The following is a 21,686-nucleotide window of genomic DNA, read 5'->3' as shown; positions in this document are numbered from 1 at the left end:
TTCAGTAATAGCTATGATATCATACTTCCACGTGTCTACCTGTGCCCTCAGCTCATCTGCCTTAGTCACTCGGCTCCTTGCATTGAAGTATATGCCATTAAACACTGATAAGCTCCTTTGTTGTCAATTTCCTAATCTTTGTTTCCTCTGCCTTCCAAACTCACTTACTAATTTTCTGCCTTCCATTTCCAGCTCTGCTTCTCTCCCTTCTGAATCTACAGTCAGGTTCCCATCCCCCTGCTAAGCTAGTTTAAACCCTCCCCAACAGCCCTAGCAAAACTCACTGTGAGGATATTGGTCCTGGCCCCGTTGGGACGCAACCCATCCGGCTTGTATAGGTCCCACCTCCCCCAGAACCAGTTTCAATGCCCCAGGAATCTAAAGCCCTCCATCCTGTACCATCTATCCAGACACACATTCATCTGCACTATCCTCCTATTTCTATACTCACTAGCACGTGGCACTGGGAGTAATCCGGAGATTACTACCTTTTGAGGTCCTGCTTATTAATCTCTTTCATAGCTCCCTAAAATCTGCCGACAGGACTTCATCCCTCTTTCTATATATGTCATTGGTACTGATATGGACCACAACTTCTTGCTTTCACCCTCCCCCCTCAGAATGTTCTGCAGCCGCTTACGTAGATGCCATTAAAATATAGTTCAGAATAATTATCTAAATGTATTTTTTCTCCAGTATAGATACTGATGGTCTCCATAATTAAACCTGTGTCGGTAAATTAACTTGATAATCACCAGCCTGCTGCTGCTGTTCTGACTGTGTCCACAGATGAGGCACCAGCAGGTTGCTGCTATGAGGCAACATGGGCATAAATATGTTAATGTGTTTAATGATCAAAGCCATTTAGGTTGATCTCACCTGATAAGTGTCTGCTTTGTTCTGAGGATAAGACCAAAGGAATTTGAAATCGGGTGACGAATAGATTTAGGTCTGATCATGGAAACTGCACGTCTTTAAATATGTCTTTGTTTCAACCAATAAGTGGCATTTACCACAAAATAGTTGTCAATTTCTGACAAGTGCCCCTTTTTTTACAGAGAGGGCACTACTAAAACAGTTGGCTAACAACAACTAAAAATATGTGCAAGTTTAGAATAGTATTCCATTCTGACAGTCAACGAAAACTGGTATGTCCAGCGGTGCCCAACGGTCGCGAAACGCTTGAAGTGAACTGGTGGAAATCACGTGATTCCGCCCCAGGGTCACCTGGGCTCGTATGAGCGCACAGAAGAATCCTAGAAGAATCATAGAAAATTTACGGCACAGAAGGAGGCTATTCGGCCCATCATGTCCGCGCTGGCTGAAAATGAGACACTCAACCGAATCCCACTTGGTCCATAGCCTTGTAGGTTATGTCACTTCAAGTGCATATCCAAGTACTTTTTAAATGAGTTGAGGGTTTCTGCCTCTACCACCCTTTCAGACAGTGAGTTCCAGACTGCCACCACCCTCTGGGTGAAAATTTTTTTCTTCAGCTCCCCTCTAATCCTACCAATCACTTTAAATCTATGTCTCCTGGTTATTGACCTCTCTGCTAAAGGAATTAGGTCCTTCCTATTCACTCTGTTTAGGCCCAACAAAATTTTGTACACCTCAGTTAAATCGCCCCTCAGCCTCCTCTGTTCCAAAGAAAACAACCCCAGCCTATCCAATCTTTCTTCATTGCTAAAATTCTCCAGTCCTGGCAACATCCTCAGAAATCTCCTCTATACCCTCTCTAGTGCAATTACATCCTTCCTGTAATGTGGTGACCAGAACTGTACGCAGTACTCAAGCTATGGCCTAACTAGTGTTTTATACAGTTCTAGCATAACCTCCCTGCTGTTATATTCTGTGCCTTGGCTAATAAAGGAAAGTATCCCTTATGCCTTCTTAACCACCTTATCTACCTGTCCTGCTACCATCAGGGATCTGTGGACATGCACTCCAAGGTCCCTCACTTCCTCTACACCTCTCAGTATCCTCCCATTTATTGTGTATTCCCTTGCCTTGTTTGCCCTCCCCAAATGCATTACCTCACACTTCTCTGGATTGAATTCCATTTGCTACTTTTCTGCCTACCTGACCAGACCACTGATATATTCCTGCAGTCTACAGCTTTCCTCCTCACTATCAACCACATGGCCAATTTTTGTATCATCTGCAAACTTCTTAATCATACCCCCTACATTTAAGTCCAAATCATTAATATATACAAAAGCAAGGGACCTAGTACTGAGCCCAGCAGAACCCCACTGGAACAGCCTTCCAGTCACATTATCCTTTGCTTCCTGCCACTGAGCCAATTTTGGATCCAGCTGGCCACTTTGTCTTGGTTAGACTACACTTGGAATACTATGCATAGTTCTGGTCTCCATATTATAGAAAGGATATAGAGGCATTGGAGAGGGTGAAAAAAAGATTCACAAGGATGATACCAGAACTGAGAGGATATACTTATCCGGAAAGGCTGAATAGGCTGGGGCTCTTTTCTCTAGAAAAGAGAAGGCTGAGGGGTGATCTGATAAATGTCTTTAAGATAATGAAAGGGTTTGATAGGGTAAACGTAGAGAAAACGTTCACACTTGTGGGGGAGTCCAAAACTAGAGGTCATCAATATAAGATGGTCACTAATAAATCCAATAGGGAATTCAGGAGAAGCTTCTTTACCCAAAGAGTGGTAAGAATGTGGAATGTGCTACCACAAGGAGTAATTGAGGCAAATAGCACAGATACATTTAAGGTGAAGCTAGATAAGCACATTAGGGAGAAAGGAATAGAAGATTACGTTGATAGGGTTAGATGAAGGAGGGAGGGAGGAGGCTCATGTTGATCATAAATGCCAGTGCAGACCAGTTGGGCCGAATGGCCTGTTTCTGTGCTGTAGTTTCAAGGTAACTCAATGGCATATGCAGTAAGCTGAGGACAGCAACAAGGGTTTCGGTTTGACCCCAACACACTGAATTACCAGATGTTGCACGTATAAAGTCACATGCTGGCTTGTAAGAGGTGAGGGCAGGTTTATGGGAGCAGTTTTTCGTGTTGAGCATGAGGAAAATATCTAAGTAAATAAAAAGTAGCAATACCACAGTTTAGATGCAGATTTATCTCCAGTCTAGATACTGGTGGACCTCATAATCAAGTCTCTGACAGGAAACCAACATGCCTACCACCAGTCCATCTGCCCCTTTCTTCTGTTCTGGTTGCGCTTCAAGCAGTTTTAATAACCCTTGCCTTGACCTTGCCTTTCTTTTTCAGCTCTATTTTAGAACAATGCAAAAGTAGTACAAAGGGAGTTAAAATTGTGTAAGTGTAATTTTTTAAAAAGACTTCTCTTGGCCACTTTTTCAAGTTCTGCTTTTAGAATGTTGTGCAGCGCAGCCAGATTGAAGATGAATTCCACCAGAACCATTTAAATTATAGCCAGGCCAGAAGCTGGTGGTGGTTGTGTTTCTCTCCTTTTGGTTAACTGTCACAAGAATAAATGCCTCAGAATGCTTACAATACCCACACTTGCATACAAAGTGCAGCTCAAAGAATGAACTAGGTATTAGAATGCCTGTGAATAATTAACTTGTAGAATCTTTGAATTTGTGAGGTAAGCCTCACATAAGAATTGTGAAGATCATTTTGACACAAATTAAAATATAGGAACATAGAAACATAGAAAATAGGAGCGGGAGTAGGCCATTCGGCCCTTCGAGCCTGCTCCGCCATTCAATATGATCGTGGCTCATCCTCTATCTCAATACCATATTCCTGCTTTCTCCCCATACCCCTTGATGTCTTTTGTGTCTAGAAATCTATTTAGCTCCTTCTTAAATATATTCAGTGACTTGGCCTCCACAGCCTTCTGTGGTAGAGAAATCCACAGGATCACCACCCTCTGAGTGAAGAAATTTCTCCTCATCTCAGTCCTAAAAGTCCTACCCCGTATCCTAGAACTGTGACCCATCGTTCTGGACCCCCCAGCCGGGGAAACATCCTCCCTGCATCCAGTCTGTCTAGCCCTGTCAGAATTTTATATGTTTCAATGAGATTCCTTCTCATTCTTCTAAAGTCAAGTGAATACAGGCCGAGTCGACCCAATCTCTCCTCATGCGACAGTCCTGCCATCCCAGGAATCAGTCTGGTGAACCTTCGCTACACTCCCTCTATGGCAAGTATATTCTTTCTTAGGTAAGGAGACCAAAACTGCACACAATACTCTGGGTGTGGTCTCACCAAGGCCCTGTATAACTGCAGTAAGACATCCTTGCTCCTGTTTTTCCTTCCGAAGTGGATAACTTCACATTTATTCACATTATACTGCATCTGCCATGTATTTGCCCACTCACTCATCTTGTCTAAATCTCCTTGAAGCCTCTTTGCATCCTCCTCACAACTCACGATCCCACCTAGTTTTGTATTGTCAGCAAACTTGGAAATATTACATTTGGTTCCCTCATCCAATTCATCAGGAACATAGGAACAGGAGTAGGCCATTCAGCCTCTCGTGCCTGCTCCGCCATTTGATAAGATCATGGCTAATCTGTGATCTAACTCCATATACCTGCCTTTGGCCCATATCCCTTAATACCTTTGGTTGCCAAAAAGCTATCTATCTCAGATTTAAATTTAGCAATTGAGCTAGTATCAATTGCCATTTGCGGAAGAGAGTTCCAAACTTCTACAACCCTTTGTGTGTAGAAATGTTTTCTAATCTCGCTCCTGAAAGGTCTGGCTCTAATTTTTAGACTGTGCCCCCTACTCCTAAAATCCCCAACCAGCGGAAATAGTTTCTCTCTATCCACCCTATCTGTTCCCCTTAATATCTTATAAACTTCGATCAGATCACCCCTTAACCTTCGAAACTCAAGAGAATACAACCCCAATTTGTGTAATCCCTCCTCGTAACTTAACCCTTGAAGTCCGGGTATCATTCTAATAAACCTACGCTGCACTCCCTCCAAGGCCAATATGTCCTTCCGAAGGTGCGGTGCCCAGAACTGCTCACAGTACTCCAGGTGCGGTCCAACCAGGGTTTTGTATAGCTGCAGCATAACTTCTGCCCCCTTGTACTCCAGTCCTCTAGATATAAAGGCCAACATTCCATTTGCCTTCTTGATTATTTTCTGCACCTGTTCATGACATTTCAATGATCTATGTACCTGAACCCCTAAGTCCCTTTGGACAGCCACTGTTTTTAACTTTTTACCATTTAGAAAGTACCCTGTTCTATCCTTTTTTGATCCAAAGTGGATGACCTCACATTTGTCTACATTGAATTCCATTTGCCACAGTTTTGCGCATTCACCTAATCTATCAATATCGCTTTGTAATATTATGTTTTCATCTACACTGCTTATAATGCCACCAATCTTTGTGTCATCGGCAAACTTAGATATGAGACTTTCTATGCCTTCATCTAAGTCGTTAATAAATATTGTGAATAATTGAGGCCCCAAGACAGATCCCTGCGGGACTCCACTAGTCACATCCTGCCAATGTGAGTACCTTCCCATTATCCCTACTCTCTCGCCTTTCGCTCAGCCAACTTCCTAACCAAGTCCGTACTTTTCCCTTGATTCCATGGACTTCTATCTTAGCTAACAGCCTCTAATGTGGGACCTTATCAAATTCCTTCTGGAAGTCCATATAAATAACATCCATTGACATTCCCCTGTCCACTACTTTAGTCACCTCTTCAAAAAATTCAATCAGGTTTGTCAGGCACGACCTACCTTTCACAAATCCATGCTGGCTCTCTCTGATTAACTGAAAATCCTCGAGGTGTTCAGTCACCCTATCTTTAATTATAGACTCCAGCATTTTCCCCACAACAGATGTTAGGCTAACTGGTCTATAATTCCCTGGTTTCCTTCTCTCTCCTTTCTTAAAAAGCAGAGTGACATGTGCAATTTTCCAATCTAGAGGGACAGTTCCTGAATCGGGAGAACTTTGAAAGATTATAGTTAGGGCATCTGCAATGTGCTCACCGACTTCCTTTAAAACCCTGGGATGGAAACCATCTGGTCCTGAGGATTTGTCATTCTTTAGTGCCATTATTTTCTTCATTACAGTTGCTTTACTTATGTTAATTTTATTGAGTCCCTGTACCCGATCCAATATTAGTTTTCGTGGGATTTCTAGCATGCTATCCTCTTTTTCTACTGTAAATACTGACGCAAAGTAATTGTTCAACATGTCTGCCATTTCCCCATTGTCAATGACAATATCTCCACTTTCAGTTTTTAAGGGGCCAATACTGCTCCTGACCACCCTCTTTTTCCTAATATAACTATAAAAGCTCTTCGTATTGGTTTTGATACCCCTTGCGAGTTTCTTTTCATACTCTCTTTTTGTAGCCCTTACTATCTGTTTTGTGACCCTTTGTTGATCTTCGTATCTTTCCCATTCGCCAGGATCTGTGCCATTTTTTGCCTTTTTGTATGCCCTTTCCTTATGTCTTTTACTGTCCCTTACCTCTTTAGTTGTCCATGGCTGTTTTTTTTGGCAAGTAGAGTTCTTGCCCCTCAGGGGTATAAACCGATTCTGTATCACGTTAAATGTTTCTTTAAACATTTCCCACTGATCATCAGTCGTTTTACCCATTAACAGATTTGCCCAGTTTACTGTGGACAGTCTCTGTCTGATCCCATTGAAGTCGGCCTTGCCCAATCTAGCACTTCAGAGCTGCTGCCAGGGCTCCTATATACAACTCCCACTATGGTCTTAGATCCTTTCCTATTTCTCAATTCAACCCATAAGGTCTCTGTTGGCTGCTTACCTCTCGTTATATCCCCCTTTATCATTGAAGTGATTTCATCTCTAATCATTGAGGCTACTCCTCCCCCTCTTCCATTTTCCCTATCTCTCCTGTAGACCTTATAACCCGGTATAATTAGTTCCCAATCCTGACCATCCTGCAGCCAAGTCTCAGTAATAGCTATCATGTCATACCCTCCAATTTGAATTTGAACCTGTAATTCATTTCATTTATTCCTTATACTCCGTGCATTTGTATATAGAACTCTTAGTTGGGCCACACACCCTAGCCTGACCTTCAGCTTTGATGCTGGGTTAATCGCCTTACGCCTTCTAGTTTTTATTTTATCTGTCGTGCCTAAAGTACACTTTCTTTCCGCTGCTCCACGCTTTTCCCTTTCACTTGTTCTTGAACAACTGTTTGTACTATTTGTATTGTAGATTTCCCCTGGGTCTTCCCCTCTCTTGCTGCTCTCAACTTTATTCCCTTCTGACTCCCCGCTCAGGTTCCCATCCCCCTGCCACTCTAGTTTAAACCTTCCCCAACAGCACTAGCCAACACCCCCGCGAGGACATTGGTCCCGGTCCTGCTCGGGTGTAACCCGTCCCGCTTGTACAGATCCCACCTTCCCCAGAACCGGTCCCAATGTCCCAGGAATCTAAATCCCTCCCTCCTACACCATCCCTGCAGCCACGCATTCATCCTGTCTATTCTCCTGTTCCTATACTCACTAGCACGTGGCACTGGTCGTAATCCTGAGATCACTACCTTTGAAGTCCTGCTTTTTAATTTATCTCCTAACTCCTTAAATTCACCTTGCAGGATCTCATCCCTTTTTTTACCTATGTCGTTGGTACCAATATGGACCACGACTACTGGCTGTTCACCCTCCCCCTCCAGAATGCCCTGCAGCCGCTCCATGACATCCTTGACCCTAGCTCCAGGGAGGCAACATACCATCCTGGAGTCACGTTTGCGGCCATAGAAACGCCTATCTGTTCCCCTTACAATTGAATCCCCTATCACTATAGCCCTGCCATTCTTCTTCCTCCCCTCCTGTGCAGCAGAGCCACCCGTGGTGCCCCGAACCTGGCTCTTGCTGCTTTCCCCTGATAAGCCATCTCCCCCAACGGTATCTAAAGCAGAATATCTGTTTGAGAGGGAGATGGCCCCAGGGGACTCCTGCTCTACCTGCCTAGTCCTTTTACTCTGCCTGGCGGTCACCCATTTCCTTTCTGCCTGCGTAATCTTTACCTGCGGTGTGACCACCTCACTGAACGTGCTATCCACGATAGTCTCAGCATAGCGGATGCTCCACAGTGAATCCACCCGCAGCTCCAGCTCCGAAATGCGGTTAGCCGGTTGCTGCAGCTGGACACACTTCCTGCACACATGGTCAACAGGGACACTGGTAGTGTCCATGACTTCCCACATAGTGCAGGAGGAGCATATCACGGGTGCGAGCTGTGCTGCCATGACTTGACTTAGACTCTCAGACTCTCCTCCCGCTCTAGGTCTCTCCTTTTATACTGTGCTCACCTCTCGGACTCTCCTGCCTCACCTGTGATAACCATTAATATATATTGTGAATAGCTGGGGCCCAAGCACTGATCCCTGCGGTACCCCACTAGTCACTGCCTGCCACCCCGAAAAAGACCCATTTATTCCTATTCTCTGTTTCCTGTCTGGTAACCAATTTTCAATCCATGCCAGTATATTACCCCCAATCCCATGTACCATGTATTTTGCACACTAACCTCTTATGTGGGACTTTATCAAAGACCGTCTGAAAATCCAATAAACCACATTCACTGGTTCTCCCTTATCTATTCTACCAGTTACAGCCTCAAAAAACTCCAGTAGGTTTGTCAAACATGATTTCCCTTTCATAAATCCATATCGACTTTGCCTAATCCCATTGATATTTTCTAAGTGTCCTGTTATCACATCCTTTATAATAGACTTTAGCATTTTCCCCACTACTGATGTTAGGCTAACTGGTCTGCAGTTCCCTGTTTTCACTCCCTCCTTTTTTAAATAGTGGGGTTACATTTGCCACCCTCCAATCTTCAGGAACTGTTCCTATTAGCGTATCCACTTAATGTTTGTTGATTGTATAAGTTAATGGTTCGCTGAATATTGTCCGTATGTGTGCCAAATTCTATTTGTTATCGGTTTCGGTCGCGGAAACCAGTCAGGGTGCTGTGGTAGTGCCCTACTGAGTTAAATTTGTCATTTTAGTCACTTCTGAATAATTGTAATAATTTGTAAAATTCTTTTTCACAGGTTATGAGCAGAAAAGCACGAAGATTGCTGGATAAGAGCAAAACTTTTCATATAACATGTGGCTTTACGATATGTCTGTTTTCAGGTAAGAAACCCCTGCATTGCCAAAGTGTAATATAATTGTAGTGCATAATAGTAGAATATTAGCTCAGAATATTATCGGTCAATTCCTTGGGTTAAAAGCATCATTGCTAAACCTGTGCATAAGACTTAGATAGTGGTGGGTTGCTCTTCAGATAAGACCTGTATTTGATGATCTCTGAGCAGTGTTAGAGTTTCACACTTGCTTGCATCATCCCTCTTAATTCTCCTGTTGTGGTAAAAACAGTATTTGACTTGGGAGGAGGTACCACATCCATGTCTGTCACCAAGGCCATATTCCTATGGGGAGTTGTGGGGAAGATGTTTTAAAAACCGCACAACATTCCAAACAAATCAGCAACATTTTATGAGTGAACTAATAAACTTTTGCACTGCTAGGGGAGAAGGAGAGTTTGGAATTTTACTGTTTTTTTAACATATATTCTAGATTGCTAATTGAAATCTTATCTGAAAAAAAAGTTACATGGTTTGTGCATGTTCTGCAAAAGCTCTCAGCACCGTTTTGAGCTCTACCAGTTCAGTAGTCTCCATGCATTGCTTTCATTTGCTGATTATTTTTTAAAAATTGAATCTCTTTTGTTTTATGTGTATTTCACTCCAAATACTAAGCAGACAAGAGAAATGAATGAAGACTGATTTCTAGACTAATGTCATGGAGTATTTTGTTCTATTTAATAACATTGCGACAAATCAAGTTTGCTTACATGAAAGAAACCTTACCTTGCCATTCTTTAGAAACCCTGCCTTCAAGCATTGTGCTGTACACTTGCAGTTCAGACAAACCTACTTTTTCATTCCTGTTTCCAGCACTTGAAGAAAACAAAAATAAAAGCATGAATATTCCTGGACAATACTGAGATTCACATGGCGACCAGCTTGAAGCTGAAAGAAGTCCTCATTTGCCTCCCGTTTTTCAAACTTTTGTTAGCTTGAACCACGAGCTCTATCTTTACTTGTCCTCATCAAGTAATATTGTTAGGCAGGAGGATGCTGAGGGTTGTCTGAGACTTCTGATTAGTATCTCACACCTGACAGATTTGTTACACAGTCCTGTTTAATGATATCATTACTTGGAGGCTTCAGGGGAGCAATTGGAGGACAGCTGTGCTTGACAGGTGTAGTTTGTTTACTTCCTCTGCCCTTTACTTCTCTGTATATTTCCCTAAGTACTGTTGGGACGGCCTTCATCTGAACCGTGCTGGTGCCAGTGTTCTGGTGAATCATATAACTAGGGTGGTAGAGAAGGCTTTAAAACAAATAATGGGGGCGAGGGATCAAGTAAGGGAAGATGTGATAAATTAAAGAAAGAAGACAAGGCAAGAGAGCAAGGAAAGAAAATGCTAATCAGATAGTGGCAGGAAGGGACAGAGCATGCAAACTTAAGAGTGCACCTGCAGATAAGGCTAGAGGTTGCAAAATAGTAAAAAGACAGCACCAAAGGCTTTATATCTGAATGCGCGTAGCATTCGTAACAAAATGGATGAATTGACAGCTCAAATAGAAATAAATATGTACAGTCTGATAGCCATTACAGAGACATGGCTGCAAGATGACAAAGGCTGGAACCTGAATATTCAAGGGTTCTTGACATTTTGGAAAGACAGGAAGCTAGGAAAAGCTGAATGGGTAGCTCTGTTAATTAAGGATTACATGAGTATAATAGAGAGAAATGACGTTAGTTCTAAAGACCAAGATGTAGAATCAGTTTGGGTAGAGATAAGAAATAGTAAAGGCAAGAAGTGACTTGTGGGAGTAGTTTATGGGCCCTCTAACAGTAACCACACTGTAGGACAGGGTATACAGGAAGAAATAATGGAGGCTTGTGAGAAAGGAACAGTGATAATCATGGGTGATTTTAATCTATGTATAGATTGGAAGAATCTGGTTGGCAAAGGTAGCCTGGAAGATGAGTTCATGGAGTGCTTTCGGGATATTTTCTTAGAGCAGCATGCTCTAGAACCAACCAGCGAGCAGGCTATTCTAGATCTGGTAATGTGTAATGAGACAGAATCAATTAATGACCTCATTGTAAAGGAGCCTCTAGGTAGCAGTGATCACAATGTGATTGAATTAGCATTCAGTTTGAGGGAGAGAAGAGCAGATCTAAGACTAGTGTTTTAAACTTAAGTAAGGGCAATTATGAGGGCATGAAGACAGAGCTGGCTAAAGTGAACTGGGAAATTAGATTAAGGGATAGGTCAGTAGAGATGCAGTGCCAGACATTTAATGAGATATTTCATAACACTCTGCAAAGATACATTCCAGTGAGAAAGAAAGACTCTAGGGGAAGGACGTACCATCCGTGGCTAACTAAGGAAGTTAAAGATAGTATCAAATTGAAAGAAAAAGCATACAATTCAGCGAAGATTAGTGGCAGGTCAGAAGATTGGACGGAGTATTAAAAAACAGCAAAGAATGACTAAAAGAATAAAAGGGAGGGAAAAATTAGAGTACGAGAGAAAGCTAGCTGGAAATATAAAAACAGATAGTAAGAGTTTCTACAGGTATTTAAAAAGGAAAAGAGTAAGTAAAGTGAGCGTTGGTCCTCTAGTGAGTCTGGGGAATTAATAATGGAGAACAAGGAAATGGCGGATGAATTGAACAGATATTTTGCATCCATCTTCACGGTAGAGGATACAAATAACATGCAAGAAATAATTGTGAATCAAGTGGTGAAAGGGAGGGAGGAACTTAAAACATTTACAATCACCAGGGAAAGGGTTCTAAAAAAAATTATTGGAACTAAAAGCTGACAAGTCCCCAGGTCCTGACGGACTTCATCCTACGGTCTTAAAAGAAGTGGCTGCAGAGACAGTAGATGCATTGGTATTAATTTTCCAAAATTCCCGAGATTCTGGAAGGGTCCCATCAGATTGGAAAATAGCAAATATAACTCCTCTATTCAAGAAAGGAGGGCGACAGAAAGCAGGAAACTACAGGCCAGTTAGCTAAACATCTGTCATTGGGAAAATGCTAGAATCTATTATTAAGGAGGTTATAGCAGGGCACTTAGAAAATCTCAATGCAATCAGGCAGAGTCAGCACGGCTTTGTGAAAGGGAAATTGTGTTTGACTAATTTGTTAGAATTCTTTGAGGAAGTAACAAGCAACGAGGAAAAAGGGGATCCTGTGGATGTGGTGCACTTGGATTTCCAGAAGGCATTTGACAAGGTGCCACATCAAAGGTTACGACACAAAATAAGAGCTCATGGTGTAGGGGGTAACATATTAGCATGGATAAAGGATTGGTAAGCTAACAGGAAACAGAGAGTAGGTATAAATGTGTCATTTTCAGGTTGGCAAAATGTAACGAGTGGAGTGCTACAAGGATCAGTGCTAGGGCCTCAACTATTTACAATCTATATCAATGATTTGGATGAAGGGACCAAATGTATGGTTGCTAAATTTGCTGATGACACAAAGGTAGGTAGGAAAGTAAGTTGTGAAGAGGACATAAGGAGTCTGCAAAGGGATATAGATAAGTTATGTAAGTGGGCAAACATTTGGCAGATGGAGTATAATGTGAGAAAATGTGAACTTGTCCACTTTGGCAGGAGGAATAGAAAAGCAGTATATTATTTAAATGGAGAGAGATTGCAGAACTCTGATGTACAGATGGATCTGGATGTCCTAGTACATGAAACACAAAAAGTTAGTATGCAGGTACAGCAAGTGATTAGGAAGGCAAATGGAATGTTGTAATTTATTGCAAGGGGAATGGAATATAAAAATAAAGATATTTTGCTACAGTTGAACGGGGCATTGGTGAGACCACATCTAGAATACTGTGTGCAGTTTTGGTCTCCTTTTTTAAGAAAGGATATAATTGCTTTGGAGGCGATTCAGAGAAGGTTCACTCGACTGATTCCGAGGATGAGGGGGTTATCTTATGAGGAAAGGTTGGACAAGTTGGGTCTGTATACATTGGTGTTTAGAGGAATGAGAGGTGATCGTATTGAAACATATAGGATCCTGAGTGGACTTGAAGGGGTAGATGCTGAGATGATGTTTCCCCTTGTGGGAGAGACTAGAAATAGGGGCCACAGTTTAAAAATAAGGGGTCTCCCATTTGAGACGAGATGAGGAGAAATTTTTTCTCTCAGATGGTTGTGAGTCTGTGGAACTCCCTTCCCCAGAGAGCGGTGGAGGCAGTTTCATTGAATATTTTTAAGGCTGAGTTAGATAGACTCCTGATTAACAAGGGAGTCAAAGGTTATAATAGGTAGACGAGAAAGTAGGGTTGAGGTCCCAATCAGATCAGCCATGATCTTATCAAATGGCAGAGCAGGCTCGAGGGGCCGAATGGCTTACTCCTGCTCTTAATTCGTACGTTCATATATTGATTCTGTTCTTGATCCGCATTGTACAAATGAGGGTGTTCAATGCAGTGTTCAAACAAAAGCAGTTCTGTGATATGCCAAATCTCCTGGTCTTTTACATGGAATGCACATTGTGGAGTAGATTCCACTGCATGTGTGTAGTTGTTTGAAAGTGGCAATTGTGACTTTCATTTCTGGTTGCCCGAACTTCCTCAATGGCTGTAGAAAGTCAACGTGAAAATCGCTATCACAGTATGGGTTGTTGAGTGCTCAGCTTGTCTGCATTTGCGGAAAGAAAACAAACTGAACACACGGAAACCTTGCAAAATTTACTGAAAAATATGGCCGCTAGGAACAAGTCCATTTTTGGCACCTCCACTAGTATTACTTTTGGATTGAGATCAAAGGTATTATTGGACTGCATAAGATCCCAGTTTTAGCACCTATGATTTATTCAGAAATCTTTGTTATATGCACAAACAAGTTATAAACCAACTGTGGGTAAGGAAAATTGTGTTTTTTAAAAAAAAAGCATCAGGGCTCACCCAATGGCTCGGTTGTTAAATCGCTGCATGTTGTACCATACAATACACCAGGTAGATTTTGATTCCTGATATGTGCAGAGTTAGCTGGTCTCAGCTGGGGCAGTTGTAGATGGCACTGTAATTGCCCTCAATGTCCCTGGGCTTTGGAGAGAAAATGAATCTGGGTTCCTGCCCCTGATTAATATCTAGCCACCATTTTGGCATTTGTGCAGGTGCAGGTGTGGATGTTGGATAAGAATAGGATTGAGCTTGGGTGCGGGTGAATAACCCACTGGTACTTACTTTCCAAGCTCAAGTAAAGAATGGCCACTAAGATGAGTTATCAGAGGACTGTCGCTACCCGTGGAACTGTACATTGTGTATGAGTTGCTGCCTTCAGGAGAGGAAGAGTAAGGATAGTAAAGCCAAAGGAAAATTGGAAAGGAAAATATAATTTTAAAGAGAATATTTTTGCTTGTTTGCCAGATTTTTAGTTTATCACATAACCCAGAAAGTGAAGGAGAGATCACAATCTTCAGTAACCTGCATCTCTAGGAATTCACTACCACATCCTGACCGTTACTCCTGAAATATTATTGTTAGCAAATTATTTGTAACACTGGACCAATAACATGTAATAGATGTTTTAAAGTGGGAATCTAATGAAATACAAGCAGCGTTTTCATTGTAAATCAACCAAATTATGCATTCTTAATCTGAACTCCTACTGCAGGTATAATGTTGTATAATATTTAATTAACTTAACATTTTGCCAATATAAACAGAAGTACTTATTAGCCAGTTGTGTGTAAGACCTTCGAATTACTAGTTGTCCTTCGATCCTGAAGAATGACAAATCCCCAGGACCAGGTGGCTTCCATCTCAGGGTTTTAAAGGAAGTAGGTAAGAACATTACAGATGCCTTAACTATAATCTTCCAAAGTTCTCGCGACACAACTTACGGAGAGCTATTAGTAGATTAAGTGAATGGGCAAAACTGTGGCAAATGAATTTCAATGTAGGCAAGTGGGAGGTCATCCACTTTGGACCTAAAAAGGATAGATCAGAGTAATTTCCAAATGGTGAAAAGCTCGAAACAGTGGTGGTCCAAAGAGACTTAGGGATCCATATACATAGATCATTAAAATGTCATGGATATGTACAGAAAATAATCAAAAAGGCTAATGGATTGCTGGCCTTTAAATCTAGAGGACTAGAATACAAGAGGGTAAAAGTTGTGCTACAGCTATACAAAGCCCTGGTTACACCAGGATGTTCAGTTCATGACATCGCACCTTAGGAAGAATATATTGGCCTTGGAAGGAATGCAGCTTAGATTTACTAGAATGATACCTGGACTCCAATGGTTAAACTGTGAGGAGAAATTACACAAACTAGGGTTGAAGAACCTGGAATTTAGAAGATTAAGGGGTGATTTGATCGCAGTTTTCAAGATATTAAGGGGAACCGTTGGGATAGACAGAGAGAAACCATTTCCACTAGTTGGGCAGTCTAGGACTAGGGGACATAGCCTAAAAATTAGAGCCAGGCCTTTCAGGAGTGAAGTTAGGAAACACTTCTACACACAAAGGGTGGGAGAATTTCGGAGCTCCCTTTCGCAAACGACAGTTGATGCTAGCTCAATTGTTAATTTTAAATCTGAGATTGATAGATTTTTGATAGCCTCATATCCCTTAATACCTTTGGTTAAGGCAGGTATATGGAGTTAGGTCACAGATCAGTCATATCTTATTGAATGGCGGAACAGGCTTGAGGGGCTAAATTCCTGTTCCTATGTTCCCACCATGGAGAATATGTCCATGAGACAGATATCGTCAAATACAAAAATATAAATTGCATGAAGGAAAAGAGCAAAACTTTGAAATATGAGAGAAAAATGTAATAGGACCAGTTTTTGTGATTTGTGGCCATTTGGAAAAGTCTCCCTTTTGAAGTCTGTGTTACAATTCAACATGTCTTCCAACACTTCATATTCATTTTCAAAAAGGGAAATCTGCTGTGATTTGAAATCTGTTCCTTTATACATGTTGTGTCTGAGATAGTATCCTCAGGATTAACAATTATCCTTTCATTGTAACATTGGATTCTGGAAGCTACATGGGATTCCCACCATGCTGTCTTTAATTCTTGCAAAAGATGAAAAGCATCACACCATTGGAACAATAAGTAGATTTATTTACAGCTGGAACAATACACAGAAACAGGGTTGATTTTCCTGACCCTTATTCCTGGGGATTGGTCATGTGCAAAGGTCAAGAAAAAGTTGGTATTCCTGGGACTTGCGTCAGGAGGTAGAGCTAAGACTATGCCTGAGCAGAGCAGCTATGAAAATGAGGTGGCCTACTGCCTCATTTTCCTGGGATATCACTGGCTGGATGCTCTAGCATAGGGGCACCCAGTGAAACTGTCGCCTACCCCAGGATTCCCAATGACCAGAGGCTCCACAGGGGTAGGCTGAAGACTGAAGGGTAAGTACATTTTATTTAAGTTTGCTTCCTGCCCTCCAGATGACTTCAGGTAATCTCTATCAGCAGCCAGAGGCCTCGATCTTGGAGATCTGACACACAGCTGCTGGCCTAAGCGCTTAAATTTCCTGCTCCTTCTGCAGGTGCTAGGCCCTGCCAGGAGGTGGGCTTGTGCCAGGGTTGCCTGTGGGGCCATGTTAATGGCCCAGCTAAGGAATCCCTACATTCTTGGGCCTGGACAGAAGGAGCATACTTTGGGTGCTTTGCTCCCGTCCAGTGTTGGGGCATAGGAGGTGGCAGAAAAATCTGCTCCATCAAGTTACTGGAAGTACAATACTTAAAGTGAGAAAGATAGAATCAGTCCACAGTGGTTAAAATATCCTTTTCTGGATGTATTTCTAACAGAGCTAGATAATCAATAGGGCTTTTGGATGAAACAGTCTTTCGTAGACTTTCACAATACTAAGTTTTATGTAGATGATCAGAACTTTCAACCTACAAAATTCAGATCTTCCAATAAGAACTCAAGCTGAAAAAATTGAGCTGCATTTTTATGCAATGGGAAATCTTTCAAATTACACAGTCCATAGATAATGTGAGAGAACAACAGAACCTACACCTTGTGGGGAAAGGTGTCACTAGTGGGATATTGTTGTCCTCTTGCAAAGATCTCACTTCAATAGTTCAGCAATTGGAATAACTGATGTTGTGTATTCCTTGGTCGTTTAATGTGTTAACATTTCAACAGCCTGACTCAGCCATAATTACAGTTCTGTGGTTCTAAGTTGCTTTTTTAAATTTCTGAACAGAACTATTAACAAAAATGAAGGGAATCCATCAAGGACAGATGTTTCCCATTGCTATGGCCTGTTTCTGCAGCCAGTTCCTGTACTACTCACCTTTGTCACAGAAACAATGAGCTTTGCCCAGAGATACTGCTGGCTGTAGCCAACTTTGAAAATAAGTTTATCCTGTATTTCTGTAAATTGCCCCCATTTTGTCACAGTCTGTTTTAATGAAATGTTATATAGCACCACAGATGCTTGAAAGTTGGCAGGTTTTTGCCCTTTGGATTTGTTGGTGTGGGCAAGTTGGGAATTCATTCTTGTCCTCTTGCCAATTTGAGCAAACTCAGTGTACAAAAGCTTGGATAATATATTTTTTGATATTGAATGCAGTATTTTACTTATATAATATAACAAAGTTTCATCCTTTGTATGTGAGCAGTTCCTAAGTAGTAACGTCTTTTGTTCACTCCTGATTTCAGTAGTCCATGTTGCAGCTCATATGGTCAACGCTCTAAACTTCTCTCTGTGCTACAGCGAAGACTTTCCAGCCCTCAATGTCGCTCGCTATCGGGATGAGGTCAGTGCCCTGCTGTGTTTATTATACTTTGTCACACAGAAAGATCATTTTAAAGCCAGCTGTTAAGTCATATCACGGTGATGAGTTCAGAACAATGATTAATTGCTCAGTCCATTGTGGGAGGACGTTATTATCTCTGATTAGTTTAGTGTCCTGGTTGAGAAAGATAGTTTGCCTGCTGCAATGAGGATAGCTTAATTCAGAATTTTTGAATAACATATTCCTCTTATTGAAATACTTATTTCTATTAAGCAAGAGAATCATTGAAGAAAAATGGGGCTGGATTTCCCCCTTGTTGGGATAGCAGTTTCTATGTTTCTAAGCATCAATAAGGAAAGGGTTTTGATTTCCTGAGAATCCAATTTTAAGAAGAATTATTAAGCGTTGCCATTTTGTTTCATGGTGTTTTACATGCTGAGTATTTAGACTCGTGTTTGATGGTAGTGATAAATGCCACCTTCAGTATGTGCTGTAGTAATCCTGTTCAGCTGTGCTTTTAACAGACTCCCTTAAGAATCAGGCTGCAACAGTGCAATCTGTTTAAAGTACTTGGGTATTTTGTAACTAAGACCAGTGCTCTATGGTGACTGAAAAAGTCAAATTTTGTTTTTATTATATGGGATTCCAGGATTTTTAATAGTGTTTTGGGGATTCAGTCTGGGACTCTATACATTTATATTTAGGGCAGCTGCGTTATGGTATTGGGAAAAGTCAAATTCAATTTTTATTAGATGAGAATCCAAGACTTATACTGGTGCATTGGTGGTTTGGGAATTGCATTCCCCAATGCTGTCCATTTTCTTTAAAAACCATTGGCTATGTTTAAGACCTCTCTGTACATATATTTACTAAGTATTCAAGGAAAGGGCATGCTACAGTTCCTGTTACAGGAAGAATGTGAGTTGTGGCACTTATGGGCATGTCTTAATGAAGGGCTGATGTACAAATATATAGATACAAATTGTCTGACTTCAGTTTTTAATGGCATAAGTTTGCCCATTAAACATTACAATTTTGCTGATTCGTTGCCAGTATCCACATGTTGGCCTTCTTTGCCCAACACCCCACGCCCCCCCCCCCCAAATTTAACCACCGGGGGGGTGAATTTCGGCTGCAATTCTCCCACTCTTAAGCCGTAACTTCAGAGGAAATCCCGGAAAAACAGCATAAATGCTATGGACGAGTGGAAATTCACTCGCTAAATGTTTTCATGTATGAAGATTAAAAACAGCTAGTAAGTTAAAATGCTCATAAAACTGTTTATAACATCTAAATGGCTTATTTGAATCTTGGATACATCACTCAGGAAAGTAGAATAGAATCATTGCCAGTTTCACTAAAAAGCCAGTCTTTTCTCCTTGTCTCAGATAGGAAAATAGTTTGCAAATGAGCAATATTCAGCTACTTATTTCCAACATAAGTTATTCCCTCTTTTTTTTTCTCCCTTAGATTTTCTGTCTCTTACCTCCTCTTCTCAATGCACTTGTGCTGACATACCTTTTCATCACAGTGCTTTCTTCCAGTAAGGCACCAGGTGCGGGTGAGGGGATGGCTATCTTAATTCCTCTAATTCTAGTTTACTTTTGTATGACAATTGTTTTTTTTTGTGTATGAGGTAACATTCTGTTAGTTTAGATATTGTATAAACTTACTCTTCCTTTCTGAACACCAATATCTGTCTGTGGATGTGCCTCAAATTAGTTGGGATGCCTCATGTACTTTGATGTAGTCCCTCCCTTATCTTTCACACCATTTGAGGAGTTTGGACACTGCATTACCTGTGGCTTTGTTAACTATTTAGTCAGATTTTCTTTTGTATTTACTTATTTTTTCTTCAAATTGAAAGCACTGTTTCATGACCAAGAATTGAAAATACAGACCCAGGTATCACTGTAACTGAGTTGTGTCATTCACTTGTTTCCGAAATTCATTCTGAGGCAGAAACCACATCAAGGGATTTACCCATAAGCGCAGAAATAGAATTCAGCGATCCTAGTATTCGCGATCTTAGTATTCAGCAGCCAGTTTATGCATAGGACATCAAAACCACAAGATGTTTAGCAAAAATCTATTTTTCTACAGAAATGCTCCTTCCATCTTTAATGCTTGTTTCTGGGTAGTTTGGTTTAGGGAAAAAGTAACTGAAGGAAAATTCAGCTTCAACTTTGTTCCTTGGGGTTGTAAACATTTCTTGCACGTTTTTTGGGTTGACTGTTCTGAAGTATGGGAAATAAATCCAGTTGATTTAAAAAGTGCTTTGTTTTTATAATTATATCTTCTCATGTGTAGAATAAAACAATACAGGCACACCATAGCTGCCAAAAATGATGTGCATATAATTTTTAATGTCAGTAGCCTTTTGGTGGCATCTACCAATCAAGCAATCGAGTTTTCAGTGCATTTTCTGGCAGATTCTGAGATTTTACTATGTACAGTACTTTTAATTAGTGTGGATTTCCTCCTCAAAAGACAGTGATCTGAAGAAGGGAGAAAAATGTAGAATGAGGCAATTTAACACTCAGAATAGTGACTTGTAAAGATATAATCCTTTGCTTTTCCAGGATCCCAGGAAGTTTCTCTTCACAACTCGTGAGTATTTGTATTTTTTTTGTAGAATGACTTGCTTAGAAAAAAGTAATCCCTACGTATTCTGGGAGTGGGGAATAGTTAACACTGAGAGCTAATTTTGTTGGGAATTATGTTGTCCTCTGTAATGGAGGAAAAGAAACAACACTGCTCATAAATCTTGGCAATAATTTAAGAAATCATGTTTTGTGTTATCCATGGTGGTTTGCCTTGAGATTAAGTTGGTTGAAATAAATCATGCCAAACATCTGCTTTAATGCTATTGTTACAAAAATGCACCAAGGTTCATACGGTCTATTTACTTTATGCCTCATCAGTAATTAAAAGCTTTCTTTTATTTCTCTCCTGGCCTTGAAGTCACCCTCCAATGCCCCTGAATGCACAAGCCTATTTTCCACTCTGAACATAAATGAGATAGAAGATGATGGGTTAGATTGAGGAACAATCTGTTGTCTATTTATTCAATAGACAACAGCATATTTAGCATGTCTTCAAATTAGTATTTGCCCCTGCACAGACCAAAATCCAAACATACAACCAATAATTCAACTTTTTTTTTGACTTTGTCTTTAGGTTGTTGACTTTCTTCAAAATTTATCATCAAAGTATTCAAGGTTTCTTTTATAATTGTAGGACCTTATAATTCGGTGCCACTGGGACTGCTGCTTCTCGGGTGCCTGCGCCCCACATATCATGAGGTCATCTCATTAAAATATTCTTCTATTGCTCCATCTCTGAGCGCATGGTGTGCTGGAAGCACCACCATAATTGGGTGGCAACAGCTATTAAAGGGTCCCTCAAGTTGTGCTATTTTTGTGGAGAAAAATTGGGACATTTCAATGCATGGCCCTTAGGGGCCAAGCAAAGGGAAAGGGCTTTTTTAAAAAATAATTTCTGTGCCTTGTTGGAACAGGGCTGCTTGTGAAGAGATTTGTGGTCGTGTTACTCATTTTTCTTCGTAGAACAGGGAACGCAGATCTCCGATAGTGGGCTCCTCCTGACTTGTTGCACAATGTCATCTCCATTTCTTGCAGGTGCCTTTCATGATTTTAAAAGCTGTTGATATGCAGTATTTTAATTGTCTGGTACTTGTTGTTTAGTTCCAGGAGTAACTGGCTTCTTCATGGTGCTGGTGCTTTTCTTAATGTGCACATCTTCATCATACTCTCTAAGGTAAGAATGAGCACTGGAAACATTGCCTGTATGTCCACTTAAGAATGAGTGAAGTAACTATTAAAGTGAGTTATCTTTTTCCACAGTTGAGTACTAT

The 21,686-nt window shown here is 41.0% G+C and overlaps 1 protein-coding gene across 3 annotated transcripts in view; it reads left to right on the top strand.

Annotated features, from left to right (window-relative positions):
- LOC137323004 (NADPH oxidase 4) overlaps window positions 1–21,686 on the top strand; it is a 166,726-nt gene that overhangs the window by 39,979 nt on the left and 105,061 nt on the right. For all 3 annotated transcript variants that reach the window (XM_067986331.1, XM_067986330.1, XM_067986329.1), the window contains 4 exons: window positions 9,035–9,119; window positions 17,733–17,830; window positions 20,392–20,419; window positions 21,517–21,589. In XM_067986331.1, coding sequence (XP_067842432.1) covers window positions 9,035–9,119; window positions 17,733–17,830; window positions 20,392–20,419; window positions 21,517–21,589 — 284 coding nt within the window. The remainder of the gene's footprint in view (window positions 1–9,034; window positions 9,120–17,732; window positions 17,831–20,391; window positions 20,420–21,516; window positions 21,590–21,686) is intronic.

Source organism: Heptranchias perlo, chromosome 6 (assembly GCF_035084215.1).
Source record: "Heptranchias perlo isolate sHepPer1 chromosome 6, sHepPer1.hap1, whole genome shotgun sequence".
Taxonomy (NCBI): Eukaryota; Metazoa; Chordata; class Chondrichthyes; order Hexanchiformes; family Hexanchidae; genus Heptranchias; species Heptranchias perlo.
This window is presented reverse-complemented; position numbering and strand designations above follow the sequence as displayed.